General features: G+C 42.9%; 1 protein-coding gene across 4 annotated transcripts in view; it reads left to right on the top strand.

The window, feature by feature from the left end:
• Positions 1-15,233, top strand: part of RARB (retinoic acid receptor beta) — a 325,063-nt gene that overhangs the window by 304,101 nt on the left and 5,729 nt on the right. For all 4 annotated transcript variants that reach the window (XM_039384807.1, XM_039384808.1, XM_027722018.2 and 1 more), the window contains 2 exons: positions 7,156-7,332; positions 14,466-14,670. In XM_039384807.1, coding sequence (XP_039240741.1) covers positions 7,156-7,332; positions 14,466-14,670 — 382 coding nt within the window. The remainder of the gene's footprint in view (positions 1-7,155; positions 7,333-14,465; positions 14,671-15,233) is intronic.

Below are 15,233 nucleotides of genomic sequence, written 5' to 3'. Positions count from 1 at the left end.
CAACTTTGCAGGTGTAGGGAGTTCTTAAATGCTGCTGGATTACTGGTGATAGTCCCAAAGCTACCAAGGTCAAGGAAAATATGAAATGTCTAAGTATAAACCAGTTTCCAAATTGCTCATTTGAAGTTTGTTCGTACAATCAAAGAATATCCTGAGTTGGAAGGAACCCACAAGGATCATCGAGTCTAACTCCTGGCTCTGCAGAGGACAACCCCAAAAATTACACATCCTTTCTCAGTCTACCAAAATACCACAAAGTAGCAAAAACTTCTGCTGCTTTTAGAAACAAAAAATCAGCTCACCCTATCAAGAAGTTCCGTAATGTGGGAATATCTCCAGAGATGAGTCAGGGAAACCATTTCTTTTCTATATGTATCTATGTTGCTAAGTACAGGGAAGTTCAGCGATAATTATTGATTTCAGAGAAAATTCAGTGTCAAATTTGTAAATGCAGTAATAAAAGAGATGCTAAAAAGTAACTACTAGGTAATGTTCAGAGCCTGACTTTGCTGGGTCTGGTCTTGCTGTGGGTTGCAGCAGCACTGGCTGTTTCAGAGGGATGTGCAGAAGGTTCTGAAGTAGTCAAGCATGTTCTCTCATTGCCAAGAGCAGGAGTTCAGGAGTGGCATGCCTGGGGCAAGGAGACACCTGCCTCCATGGTCCTTGCTCTCCAGCCTCAGCTGAAGCTGTGGAACCGAGCCCCAGAGGCTTTGAGTAAATTTTCTGCTACTGAAACAAACATTAAATTTCTCAGAGTGATGTAGACAAATCCCTGTGTGGCATCAATATTCGCTTTTTTAGCAAGCAGGATGCTGTTTTGTGGCATACTCATCTATTTACAAAACAAAGTGCAAGGCTCAAAACTCTCAGGTCTAAGTGTAAGACTTTGTATTTAAGTGCAAGAAAAGCAAGCACATATGGTGTGATGTTAGAAAAAAAAGTGTATTTTTCATGTTGCTGAAAGTATTTTCACAAACATTTTTCACATTTAATTATGAGACCCACGTAAACTGGTTAGCACTGGAGAAGATGCCTGTCCTCTGCATGCTTCTCTGGTCCTCGTCCTGCTTGGGTGGGATGTAGTCAAAGCAGTCAGTGTAGGCGTGCTGGTAAATATTGCACAGGCAGACCCACAGGGACTAGTGCAGTGTGTGAGGCTGGAAGCTTGGAAGCAGCCAGCTGGTGACATAACTGAAGGCAAAGCTGGAGACAGTGGGACTCACAGTGTGTCTTCAAAGAAATTCCTGGCTTAATGCCCTCCACCCCTCCTCTCTGCATGTGCTGTTTCATCCTTGTCTTGGAGTGAAGATCTTCCCAGTCTTCCAAACAGGCTGTCACACTCCTGCAAATCCAAGGGTGCCTCTGAGTAAGTATGAAAATCTTTCCAGTTCTAAGACAGTGAGTTTATGCCGTGTAGGAGATGTGATCATGTGTCTGCAGCTGGGACATGTAGCCAGGCTGGTACGTGTGCCAGAGTTTATTGCTCCCAGGCTGCCCTGCAAGTGGCCTGGTTATCCCAGAGTAACCTATCAGTGTACTTCCCAGCAGGAACGTGTTGTTATATGCTTACATGTTCTCTCTGAGAACAGAGTGCACTGCAGCTGATGTGATGGTACTGCGTACTGGTAACTGCCAAAGATCCTGGAGGGATGAAAGATAAACCTGGGCACCTCTGTGCTTGTGTTAGGTATTGGACGCTTAAGTATCATTAATATTTTAGCTCTTGAAATGATACAAGTGGATGAAATTGGAGCGGGTCTTGTTGCATATCACACCCACCACTGATGCATTCATCCTTAGGTTCCTTGTGACCCCCATGGTGAGTCTGTGTCTCTGTTGGAATTTCAGAGCCCTTAATGACAGCACCTGGATCTCAGTAATGAACGGATGAATCTGGTCTGTCTATGGAGCACAAGTAGCCATGACCTGACCACACTCTCTCTGAGGCTGGATATTGGTCATTCATATCTCAGGCCAGATCAGACAGCTCAAGGAAAGAGATTTCGTGTTTTAGCATTGGTCTGTTGGAAGGCTACAACAGTAGACTGCTGCACGTGGCCAAAGTCCCTTCAGCTTCATCATGGTTTGGTGCCATACAAGTTTCAATAACAAAATTACAGTGGAAGAGTTATTTTTGGTTTACATTGAATCTTTGAGAATGATGCAGCTTCCTTCAAAAGCTACATCAAAACCAGTAGAGGTGGTGCTAGATACTGTCTTCTTACTGCATTCTGATAATCTCTATGTGAAATGCAGGGCATTTAAATCTCTCATCTAGCTAAGCTCTGGTGGCCACTCCAGCTTTTTAGGTAGGAATTCAATGTTAATTCATTTTTATGCTGTCTCTGCCCAGATGTGGCAGGGACAGAGTACCACTGGGGCTGGACTAAGGGTTATCTTCACCTCCAGCTGCCCATCAACCCAGGAGCAGGGAAGAAGCCTTTCTGCAGCAGTTGAGGATATGGGAGAATATGGAATGTGGAAGGTGTGTGTGCTGGTCAGAGGAGCACAGCTTTGGTGCTTGGACAACACCACTAGCTGCTGATCAAACGGCGGCACTCTGGCAATAATCTGAGACACTTGAAATAGAGACCAGAAGTCAAATAAAAAGGAGCACGCAGCCCTTTTTCTAAATGTTGAGTCCAAGGGGAGCTAGAAACCTATGCCACTCTGCTTTTCTTGATAGTAACAATCTAGTACAGGTAGAAAGTTGCCACCAGTCCTGCTTTTATGCCCAGTTCTGCAGGCTGTCAGTCATGAAGCATGGCACTCTCACACTAAGGAGCACACAGATTGCTTTTATAACCTTAGAGTTTTTAATTTAATTCTCTAAGCGAGGGGTGAGAAGTGAGTGTATTGAACCAACATGTATTCCCTTGAATTTCATTAGCTTTGCACTTGCGTGCTGGTAGAAATGGTGGATGGAAGAAACTGTTCTGCAAGCGTGGCTTCTGTGTGCCTTTGGCTATGTGAGACTGTTTTAAAACAAGATTTTGTCTGTTGCTAAAAAGAGCAAAGAATTTTAAGCATAAGAATGTGAAGTAAAGAAGACCTTACAGAGATACAATAAAAAAAAAAATCTATTCAGATGTTTGGCTTGCGTATCTGGCTCCTCTCGCTCTTGAGTACTGCAGCCTGAGTTTTCCAGAGGGATCCCCACACACACACACACACTGTGTATTTTTACCTGTTAAAAAATGGAGGCATTTGCAATTACCATTTTTAATATCCATCTGCTCTTTAAAAAGAAAAAGTGTCCCTATCTGTAATAATTACCATACTTTGCATAGTTAATAGAAGTCTACTTAAAATAATGGGAGAATAGCACTCATATTAAATTCCCTGGGTCATTTGATTTAACAGTTGCATTTGGTGGGCAGTGACAAGTATAGCTCTGCCAATGGTGAGAATCAGCAAGCTGTTTAAATGTAACGGGTTCCAAGAGTCCATCATAAATAGATCTGTTTTATTACTGTCATCCAGGTAAGAGAGAGTGCCGTAGTAATTTCTCTGGAGATGTCATACTTTATAGTATAATTGAGTGTAACTACAGTGCTTGTCCCTTGAGACTGGTATTATTTGTAAGTCTACAGCTGTGTTACATCCAGCCTTGTGATACAGGGAGGATAAAACAGAAAATAATTTTGGCTCTGCAGACCCTTGCTGCGGGTTCATCTGGGTTGCTGGAAGTGAGGAGGTTTCACGTCTTGGCAGCATTTGGTCCTTTGTAAGTGCTGGGGTTGAAAGTTACATGACTATTGTTCTGTGCCATTGCAGAGGAATATATATCTAAACCTATATATCTATATATAGATATATCTCCTGATGCTGGGACTGAGCAGAAACATGTGCTGTGGTCCTCAGTGAACTTGCTGGAGCTGGAGTGCGTTGCTGCTTTTACTAAAGAGGCATCGAGAGTGTTCTTGATTAGGGCAGAGTGCCCCTGTGAGCCTTGTTTCCTTTGTAAAGTGGATTTTAAAGACAGTAGGGATTCTGCTACTGTGTATGTTTCCACGAGTACCTCATCCCGTATTGTTAATGTGGAGATAGAGCAGCCTGCAATGAAAAAACAAAAATGATGGAAAAAATGGGATCAATTTATGTGGCAAAAATGGCTGTTTAATTGGATTTCATAGCAAGGTTGGGCTTTTCCACTGATAAAGATGCCACTAGGGTGTATTACAGTATTGTTCCACCATATGTGCACTGGTGCATAGGCCTGAAAAACATGCGAGACTGCTCCTGGAAAAGACACCCAAAAAACCGCTTCAGTAAAATATTCAGGAAAAGTCATAGCATCTGCATCTTTTTCACAGCATGGATAGAGGAGATCCCCAGGCAAATTTAATCAGAGTTTCTATTGTGCATTGTTTTAACCCCGTGTTTTATTGTTCAACCTCTACATTGATTTTTAGTTAGTTTGGGGGTTTAGATATTGAGAAATGTTGCTAAAAATTCTTTTTTTTTCTGTGACACTTGCATTGATGTTTGTTAACAGATAGAATGTTAAAACTCTTTGCATTTGTAGCATGTCAAAGATAATGTGTAAACCACATTAGCTCCAATGCTGAGGGATCTGGCACCCGGCATAATAAAACATCTGGTTATTTTGAATTTTATATTTTATATTTTATATTTTATTAACTGCCCCTTCTCTTCAGTTTGCATAATAGTGAGTTAGATTTACATTTGTTAAGATGGCTGTGCATTACTCTTAATAGAAGACACGTCAAACTTCCCATCTCCAGCACTGCAGCATGATAAAGTAACCTCATATGATACTGATGAAGATTTCGTTCACACTTGCTGGTTTCATGCAACGTCTTTTTTTCCAGATGGATACCCTATTGTAAAATGATTTCCTGCTTTAGGCTCTGCTTTGTGTAGCTCTCTGCTATGCCATCTTTCTATGAACTGGATAAACTGCCTATTAAATTTAATTACAGCCTGAATGACTGCACATCTTGATCTTATTTTTTCTCCAATGTACTGTATTTCACCAAGGTCCTTGAGGATGAAATAAAATAAATCTGAGGGATGCATACTCCAGTAGCCAAAAGAAATGTTTCAAAGGGCATTACAATGACTGTTAACCCATTAGTTTTGGACCATTTTGAAGGCAATTCTTTAGGTTTAGCATTATAAAGACATTTTCTTCTATTTTTCCTTCTGTCATTTAAAAAAAAAAACAAAACAAAAGAGAGGATGTTCCCAGAATAAAAATTCAAATAGAAGTGATGAAATTAATTTATTATCCCTTAAAAAGAGGGGTAGCAGGAAAGAACACGTATTCTGCTTTGAACTGTTCAGTATGATTAGCATATATTTTTTGCAATTAGGGCATGATGTAAATATTACTGGCTTGAATCTCCACCCTGTTTCAAATTAGAGGGAATGTTGGGCTGGCAGTGCATTGGGGGCCCGTCAGGACTTTCGTCTTTGCACCTGATGGTGGTGGTGTCTTGTGAAGGCAGCACTAGGGGGGGATCCAGAGCTTCACAGACAAACTGAGCTTAGTCCACATCCCCTCATCAACCTCTTCCAGCCCTGTGTCCTTCCTGTGAACCGAAGAAAGCTGACAAGATGATGGCTTCCCTGGTTTCCAAGGAGGTGGACGTCCTCCCCATCAGTAGTGATAGTAGCAGGCTCACTGGAGATGTTTCCTCCAAGGAAGTGTGATCTGTGTAAATTGAATGCTTTTTGATGGCTATTTAATCTGCCATGTCTGTTAGACTTTTAGGTTGAGACTCTGCTCATTTAACTTTAATTTTAAAGTTAATTTAACATTTTAACTTCAACCAGCTAAGACTGAGGCAGCTGATCACATCAGCTTTGTCAGCAGCTGGGGAGAAAACCACTGTCTGAGGGGATTTTCCTTTGCCTGCCTCAGGCACCTATTTGGAGTAGGGGAGCCTTTTTTTCGTGATGCCTCTTTCTTGGTTAGTCAACAAGGTCAGATAAGAGGTGGAAGGGAGAAACTGCCTTTGGTTTTCTGTGGCTGCAACTCAACACCTTTTTCAGATTTGTTACCAGCATATTTTTACAGGTAAAACTCCTCTTGCAATGAAGAGGAGATTACCCAGAAGCTGAAGGCAATGTACACTAAACTTGGTGGCTCATGAAATAGGGAAAGGGGACATCATCATGCTGGCTGCATCCTAGACAGCATTGGACCATATGCTGGCAAAATGGGAATATGCTGCACGCAAGGGCAGGAGGAGAGGAGCTTTGGGTATTTCAGAGCTCCGTTGTTACCTGTTCCTTGTCACTCTGTGGGAATCGTGGGTGGATCGGGATCAACTCACCAGGTCTCTTCATGACACTGGCTGTTGTTGGGCTAGTGTCAAATGGGTCACAGCAGCTTTTGAGTCAGCTGGTTCTTGGCTGACACATTCAGCTTTTTCAGGGGTTAAGTGGTTATTCTGAATGTATGAAAATGTGATTTTAATCACAAACTTAACACAAGTTTGCTATGCATCCTAGCAAACTTTTTGATTGAGATAGGTGAATATATAGAAACAGTCTCTGAAAGATGCCACTGGAATGTCCTCGTAACACTTCAAAACAGTGTCAGATGCACCATCAAATAAGCATATAGCATTTGTCAGCACACATGGGGTTTTTCTTAACATCGTGTAAAGAAATGCTCTGTAAGTCATGGGAGACCATAGCTTCAGAAAGCTGTTGCAGAGCCACAGAGCAGATAAATTAAGTAGAACTAATTTGGTAAGACCTTAAGTATGTGAAACTGTGTTCCAAATATTGTGCTGCTTTTTTCAGATGGGGACCCGATATTCTTCTTCCACTGTTCATTTATATTTTCTGGGGTACAACTGTAAATTGTCTTTCTCAATGCACTTATTATATAATGGCAAGGAAGAATAATGATGGTGGCATTTGGAAATGTTTAAGTTCGTTTGTATTCCATGTACAGATGACCTCTGCAATCATAAGTAACAGAAATATCCAAGGAATTTTCAGGCTATTAATCCAAGTTTAAAACCACCAACATCCCAACAGCAAGCTGCAGAAAATGCCTGGAATGTTAATAGAAAGTACTTCTGGAAGGAAAACTTGGTTGTTGTTTCCTTCCCTTGAAAGCCGTTTACTGAAAGAGACATGTTGATTTATGGTGCCTTCTGTCTGTCTTTACAGAACTCCAGTGCAGATCATCGAGTTCGACTGGACCTTGGGCTTTGGGACAAATTCAGTGAACTTGCAACAAAGTGCATTATTAAAATAGTGGAATTTGCAAAGCGATTGCCAGGCTTTACAAGTTTGACCATTGCAGACCAAATAACTCTACTTAAAGCAGCCTGCCTGGACATACTGGTAAGTATTTTTAACATCATTGTTCTCCTACTAATGTGTTTTCTATTTTTCTTTTTACTGTAATTGACAGGGAGAAGGGGCCAAATACTGCCCAGGCCTTATGGTTGCAAAATTGAACTTACCAGGTAGTCAGGAGTGGACTCTAGCACACCTACAGAGGTGTGTTATATGGGATGAAATTGCTTTTCAGAATAAGTCCTTACAGTTCATGGGTCTCAGTAAAAAGGGCATGTTGTGGTACGTGGCAGTAACTTGTGCCAGCATGCCAGTGCTGCAGACAACTGCGAAAGTGGCCGCTGTAATCGGCTCAGTACAGATTTTAGCTAAATGTAATTTAATTTTAAATAGGCAAACATACAACCTGCAGGAGGAAACTGTGCAGGTGAGCTGGGAGTTTTTCTCCAGACCTTGCCTTGCCACTATGTCAAGGCAAGCTGTCTTCCTCTCCCTTTGTCTCCAGTTGTTTCTGTCGCACTGACCTTCAGAGAAGCCCTCTGGGATCTTAGCATTTCCTTATCAAGACCCTAGAGGTCTTCAGGCTTTTAGTGGTGAATATGCTTCTTATTACTGGTTGTAGCAATAACTTTCACAAAACAGTATTTTCAATGTAAACTTATTTTACATGTTTCCTTCTGACCACAAACCTTCAGGTCTTCATTAAGTCAAGCATGGCTAGCCAAGAAGCCCATTGTAGGATGGCTACTGTAGATACATTTTTGGCATGACACAGGAGTTTAAACTACAGAATTTGAAGTTGAAGTAATTAATCTTGGAATTTCTAAAAGTGCATTGCTTCAAACAGGATCATATTGAGGTGGATGTTAACTGCTGTGACCTTTTCCTCTTGTTTTGTCAAAAACTGTTTGGAAGAATCGCATCAAGAGAGGACACTGATGAAGGAGGAAGAGGGGTAGGAAAGGGGAAAGGATATTGTTATTTGGCCTATAGAAAAAGGGAAGGTAGGGGTTGCCCTGCCATGCTTGAGAGTCACCTCTTGTTGTTCTCGTCATCCAGGTGCTCATTCAGACTTGGCCATCTCACTGTTAATGAGAGCGGTCCCTCGGTGGGGCAGGGCCATTCGTTACCAATTGCACTGTATCGCCAACTCTGCCCTGATCAGACACTGTTACGTTCCCCTTACGCCAAAAGGCAGATGGTAATCAATAATCTGAGTGTATTCTGCCAGAGGTAGGGGAAAGGGAGAGCTTTGTGCTTTGTTGTAACCAGTAACAAATAGTTAATACAGAAACTACCCCAAAAAGGTAGGGAAGAGCCAAGATATAGCAAGAGTCTGCACATCTAAACTCTTTAACCCTAAAACTTCAGCCTTGAAGCTGCTGCCCTCTGTTTGCTTGTGCCGTGCCCTGGCTCCATAGCTGCTGGAAAAAAAATACCCTAATTCTGTAATTGCTCAGGATCCTGCAAGCTCCCAGTGCTCTTTTTGGGATGAGTAGTGGGAGCTTGCCCTGGGAGCGTGCACAGCCCCTCTTGCACAGGGTCCCCTTAGCAGCTCCACTCAGTGCTTCCATCCCCAACACCAGCTGGGCAGTACCAAATACTGAGGAGAGCCTTTCTGTTAGGGATTTTATCTGAAGTGCCTCGATAATAGCACTTCACAGCCTTTGATCAAAGTGATTAAATAAAAGCCTAATTGCCATAAAAGAGAATGAAGCAGGCGATAAACGGTGACTTTATTTCAACTAATTAATGGATAGAAAAGGTTGATTCTTCAATACAATTCACCCCTTTTACTTTTTGGCCATGTGGCAACCTTCAAGCTCCTGTTATAAACTTTATTGAGACCTGTCACTCCTGATCACCTGCTTGTTCTCCTTTTTATTTTTCACGAAGCCAGAGAAGGTGACACATCTGAATGAGCAGGGCATAGCGAGCGCCATAGCTGCCTGCAGCAGGGAGGAGCTGAGGCTTTTACAAAAACAGGAATAGATCCGACATGGTTGCTGCAAATAGTCCTAAGTTTCCTGTGTGACGTTTATGTAAACTTTATGTGTCTATTTTATGTGCTGCTTAAAAAGAAAATGGGATAATTACCATGACACAGTAATGTGTACTGCGTACGCTGCCTGTGAAATGCTGTATCCATTAAACCCACATCACCTGTGCATAATCAGAATTGCAATGCCTCTCTCTATCTTTATTTAAGCTAAACTTCAGTACTGGAGCAGTGTTTTAATAGCACATATTTTCCCCCCAACAAGCCAGTTGTCCTAGTTATGAGTGTTTCAAATGTTTCATTTGGTTGTGCCTTGAGAGGCAGAGCGAGTGCTGTTTCCCCTCCTGCTGCAGGAGCACCCGCTTCCAGTGTTGGCCTGTGGGCTGCTGTGTGAGCACTGCCAAGCAGGACCATGTGCCTCACCAGTGTGCACTCACGATCCTGATGCTGTGCAATTCCCTGGGCATGTTCCCAGAGCTGCGGCACACAGGAGGATCAGCATGGGGCTCCCAGGTAGGGTGGCCAGGCTTCCCTGCCAGCAGAACCTTGTTTTCACTGTCCACCTGCCCTTAAGCACCAGCTATGGGGAGTCTTAAGCATTTACAGACTGTGCTGAGGGCACTGCTCAGTTGTTTCCTGTGGCTGTGGATGCTTAAGCCCCTCTTAAACAGGCCGACAAGGGAAATGGTGCCAGAAGCTCAGTCAACTCTGCTGGGTATGTGCCAAAGAATTGTTTTATATACAAACAAACAAAAACTCTGGAAGGGAAATAACATCAAGGTTTGCAAGGCAGCTGGAGGCGCCAGTTGAGGATCGTGGAATTTATATCTGCTCTAGTTCCAAAAGTTTCAGGGATAAATATTACTAAAATTCAGTCAGTAACCCTCGTAAAAGCGAGTGCTTCTGTCTGCTGGTACACTGGCCCAGCAGCAGTCAAGCATCCCCAGCCTCACTGAGCTCTGGCAAAATGAATGTGGAAAGGGTCCAGAGTCCAGCCTGTCTTAAATCCAATGGATAAAAACTGGAGAAGTCCTTGAATGCTAATCCTTAATGATGTAATTCTTGCTTTCTATTGTAAAACTCTATGTGTTAATGTTAGGAAGGCATTTGTGTGTGCAGAACAACCTGTGCTCATGGGGTTTGGCAGCACCATGGGGCATCATTGTTTCAGTCACCTGCCTGGTTTTCTCCTCTCAGGGAACTGTCCCAGCCAGCTAAGGCAGCTAATGTGTAACAACAGGATTTCTTAAAAAAAAAAAAAGGCCTAGCTTGCTTGCCTTACTTGATCTGTTTAAAATCAGTAACAATTCTGTGGTAGCAACAATTTTGTAAATGCAGCTTTCTGGGTGACTTTGGTTTTGTGCCTCTGGTAGGGTTTTTGTTTTGCACTTTACAGCTGGCTCACAGGAACCCCTAATGCTTTAATATCTAAATATTCCTTAAAACAAAGGATCCTTTAATCGCAAGGAAGAACCATATTTATGGTTGCAAGTGGCATTTGAGAGCAGAGTGACAACTAAAATACTTGGCTTCGTTACAAAATCTAAACAACATTGAGGACATTAGGAGTTCAGTTTAAAACGGAGAAAGATACCGTGCCTTCTTATTCTGAAGTGCTGATGTTTCCCATATGTTCTTCAGTGAATATGAGTTTGAAATCAGCTTCACTTTGACACTGGAAGTTTGCCCAAGAACAGTTTAGCAGCGAATCAGCAATATCCACGGCATTTTGCAGATTTTGATGAAGAACACAATTTAAAAAAAAAAAAAAAAGAAAAACACCATTCCAAATGATCTGTCTTAGAGTTTAATAACAGCGTGTTGTGGGATAATGTCAAAGGAATGCAGGGGAAACCTGAGACCCAATTGCTGCAGTCAAGCTAAGTGCACTGCTGAAAACACATAGTTGATCTTCAGCTGTGCCCGTGCCCAGCAGAGCCACTCAGGGTACAAAGCATTTGGGGTACAAAGGCCTGAACTCTACCTTTTGCAAAAACCTGTCCTACTTGCTGCCTGAGCCTGGAAGTAGCTAAATGCCATGGGATCTCCATGTTATAATGATAAATTTTGCAAGGCTTGAGGTCCCTTTCTGTGCATGCGCAGAGAGGCTGGCTCAAGGCTGAATAACCTAACCCCAAATTCATTCCTGATGAGGATCCAGCCTGGAAGTCTTTCTCTGCGTTAGCCCTGGGGAGGCAGTGATCTGGTACCTCTTTGCTGAGCCCCCCTGGCATACACCCCCAAAAGAAGTGGGGCTTATGGCACTAGGAGACAAGCACAGAGAGCTTGGCTGCAAGGGAGCCAGCAGCCTGTTGTATGGTGGGAGGCATCCACTGGGCCTCTGGGTTGTTTGGGATCACCACTTCAGGGCACTCCAGTCCCTCTGGGCTGTGAGTCTCTGGGCAGTGCAGTGCTGGCAGCTGGTGTCCAGACTTGCCATCTGAGGAGGATCTGGAGGATCTGTATTTGCCAGCCCTGCTTGGGCAGCTGCCGGGAAAGCTGCAGGCAGCCTTCGGAAAACACCACAGCATTGCCCAGTTTAGCTCCAAGTCCTGCTCTACTAATTTGTTGGGCTGGGAGTCCTGAGGGTATGGAGGGGAGAAGCTCTTGTTGCTAAGGCTCATCAATTAAAATAGCATTGGAATAAAAAGGGCTGCCTTTTCCCCTGGCCAAGCTGAGGGAAAATCAGTACCAGGTAAGAAGTTCCTTGTTCTTCCAGAAGCTGGATACTTGATCATTGCCAGCCACACACCCTTACTGGAAGGCAGCTGCTGTATGTGCAGGCCTCAGATAGGAAGAGATGCACTCCAGTTTCTCTTTCATGCCATTAGAGAAAGAAACCAAGTAATCTTGGTTTTCACAATAAATATGCAGTTTTCAATCCTCTCTTTTCTTGAAAACAATATATTCTCAATGTTTCTTCTTGCTATACAATCTTTTAATGATTTAAAAGGGCAACCCGCAGTGAACTTCAAGAGAGAGCACAGCCAGAGGTTACTGGCAGTGCCAAATGTGGTAAACATGCTGCCTCTTATTGACAGGGTGCCTTGCTTTATAATGTTAATTTTTGCTAATGATACTGAAATACACATTGGCTATTATATAAAACCTTTGGAGCAACCAGCAGCCTTTTAAGATTACTTATATTAGTGGGGAATTTGTGGTCACTGAAGAATTCAAGTGCTCTGTGTTTGTGCCTCTCTTGGTCATTGATTTAAGTAATGTCAAGAACTTACTCTAATTCAGGGTTAAGGAAATTATGTGAAACCACATAGAGTTTCAGTGATTCAATGTATACCCACAGTGTGGACAAGATTATTGCTAGGATAGAAAATAGTTGAAGATCCTTCTGCAGAAGTACACCCTTACCAAGGAACCGAAGAAGAGAAATACAAGCTTCCCTATAGGTTTCTTACAGACAATGTTCTTCTCATTCTCCTCCCTGCTTATTTGGAGCGGTGTTGCCAGGCAAAGATGAAAGTGGGAGAACCAAGCCCAGACTGGTCAGCTGCCAAGTGCTGGGGCCTCTGACTCAGAGCCTCGGCAGCTATAGGAATAATTAAGTTCTCCCAGTGCTCACTTACATTCATGTAAATCTTTTTTGTTGAATCTTTAAGACCAAGTAGGATGGCTGTATGGGAAATAAATACAGTCAAGCCCTGAAAAAACACAGCTGTAGTCTTAGCTCAGCTAATCAGCTAGATTTCAGAAAGGTTTTAGTTTAGTTTAGTTTAGGGATAAGCCTTCTCCCACCTCTGATTGTTTTAAACATTAAGGATTGATATATATAACAGAAATATGTCAACATGATGGCCATCTCTTTTATTTGATCCTTAAGGCAGTGTTCATTAATTGCAGCTGTACAAATGATCCCATGCTGTAAAGAGTCTATCACAGGACACATCCTGGGTTTGCTCCAAGAGGCAAAAGCAGTTCATGCAGGCACTCACTCTCTCTGGCCACGCTGCCACCTCCGCTGTGACAGCACTCTTGGCGCTGCGGTTACCCCAGAGGCATTTACTAACAAAATGCAGAGCATCCTCGGTGTTTTATTCATGTGTTTTGCATTCCTCCCATGTCCAGTTAGAGGTGTGAATCCCCATCCTCCCCTCAAACGCTCTTTCATCTGGGGTCAGCACTGGGTGGTTGTTGGCATACAAGCAAACTTGCCAAAACCAACACTGCCTGGGCTTGCGCAGGAACGGATGGCACTGTCAGCAGTGGGAAGACAGGCTTTGCACCAGGTAGGCAGGGCGTGCCACTGCCCGGGGCTCCAGAGGGGGAAGTGCCAGAGCCTGCAGGAGGGCTGGAGGCCAGTAGGCTGGTGAGGAGGTTTGGTGCTACAGCACACGGAAGTAACAACCACTATAAAAGAAGAAAAGCTGGGCCAACTCCTCTGGCTGGGCTGCCCTGCCACTGGGAGGTTCAAAATTTGATAATCTGTTCAGGTGTGAGTTCCCAGGCTGACAGGGCAAGCAGTGCTCCAAAGAGACTGTACCTGCAGCTACTGGGGAGATGGAAGGTTTTGCACAGCTCTCCAGGAAGCGCTTGGATGGGGTGGTGTTCCCATAGCAGTGTTTGCCTGTCTGCTCTCTCAGAAGAGGGAAAGGCACCCAAAGCACAAGTTATGTTCTGCCTCTTTTGGCAGCTCACAGCTGTCCACACTCACCACAAAGCAACATTGTCCTTGCCAAAGACACAACCCAGAGAAGCACTATCATGAAAAACTGGTCCCCAAAATTGATGAGAGATGCCTGTGTTCGAAGAGGTGAGATACTTTTAAGATCTTGTTGGATCAAATCAGCAGTGCAGTAGCATTTTATGATTAGGTGCAAGTGGCAGACTAATTAAAGAGCTGTTTAGGTGCATGTTATGGTGATGTTAGTGACCTGAGTGGTGAGAATTGCAATGAAGTTTTGATTATTTCATAACTAGAGGGAAATTTCTGTTCTTAAATTTCTGTTACTAAAAAATACCCATAGTCTATCGAGTATATTTAAGTTGTACCAGACAAGTTTTGTGCTACCAGAACTGAACAAACTGGTGTTTGATTTCAGATTGTTTTGATGTGACCAAGTACTGCAGTTCCGTGGAGTCATTTGCTGCATCGAGAAAATGCAGCAAACCTCTCATGGATTAAATTCTTCAGATTTCATTTTTCTGTTTTGTCCTTCCACAGATCCTTAGAATTTGCACAAGATACACACCAGAACAAGACACCATGACCTTTTCAGATGGCCTTACCCTAAACCGAACTCAGATGCACAATGCCGGATTTGGCCCGCTGACTGATCTCGTGTTCACCTTTGCCAATCAGCTCCTGCCTTTGGAAATGGATGATACAGAAACGGGTCTCCTTAGTGCCATCTGCTTAATCTGTGGAGGTATCGTACAGCATAAACTCAGATGCATTTGAAAAGGACAGACACGATAAGATGATCTTCATATATGTTTTACACGTTTTGCTTTCCTTTACTTAAACGTGTATATATATTTGTAATATATTATATAAGCTACTTAATGCTAAAGGCTTGTTTTCTGCTGGTGATAGTTATTTGTTTTGTTATTGATACTTTAAAAAAATGAATTGAATCATTCTGTCAAGCAACCAGTCCTATTATTTGCCTGACAAAGGACACTGAGGTATCTCACAGAATGGTTGGGGTTGGAAGGGACTTCTGGAGTTCACCTGGTCCTGCTGCATTTTTTGCTAAGTGGTATGTGGGTACCTGTATGAATGAGCTTTCTTAGAGCAAGATGCCCAATAACACAGCTTTTACTCATAAATATAATTGTATGCCTTTGCATTAGTTACACTTACATGGATGTCGTTGGTGATAACTTTCTTTAGAAAAATAATGTATTATACTTCCAAATTGGGGCTGATTACAACTCAAAAAAATACAAAAAGCGAAGCCTCAGATAATTTTCAAAATCCTCTGTAAGT

This window comes from Pipra filicauda, unplaced genomic scaffold, assembly GCF_003945595.2.
Source record: "Pipra filicauda isolate LSUMZ 115617 unplaced genomic scaffold, ASM394559v2 scaffold379_size694699_pilon, whole genome shotgun sequence".
Classification (NCBI taxonomy): domain Eukaryota; kingdom Metazoa; phylum Chordata; class Aves; order Passeriformes; family Pipridae; genus Pipra; species Pipra filicauda.
Note: the sequence above shows the minus strand (reverse complement) of the source record. Positions and strands in the feature narration are given on the sequence as shown.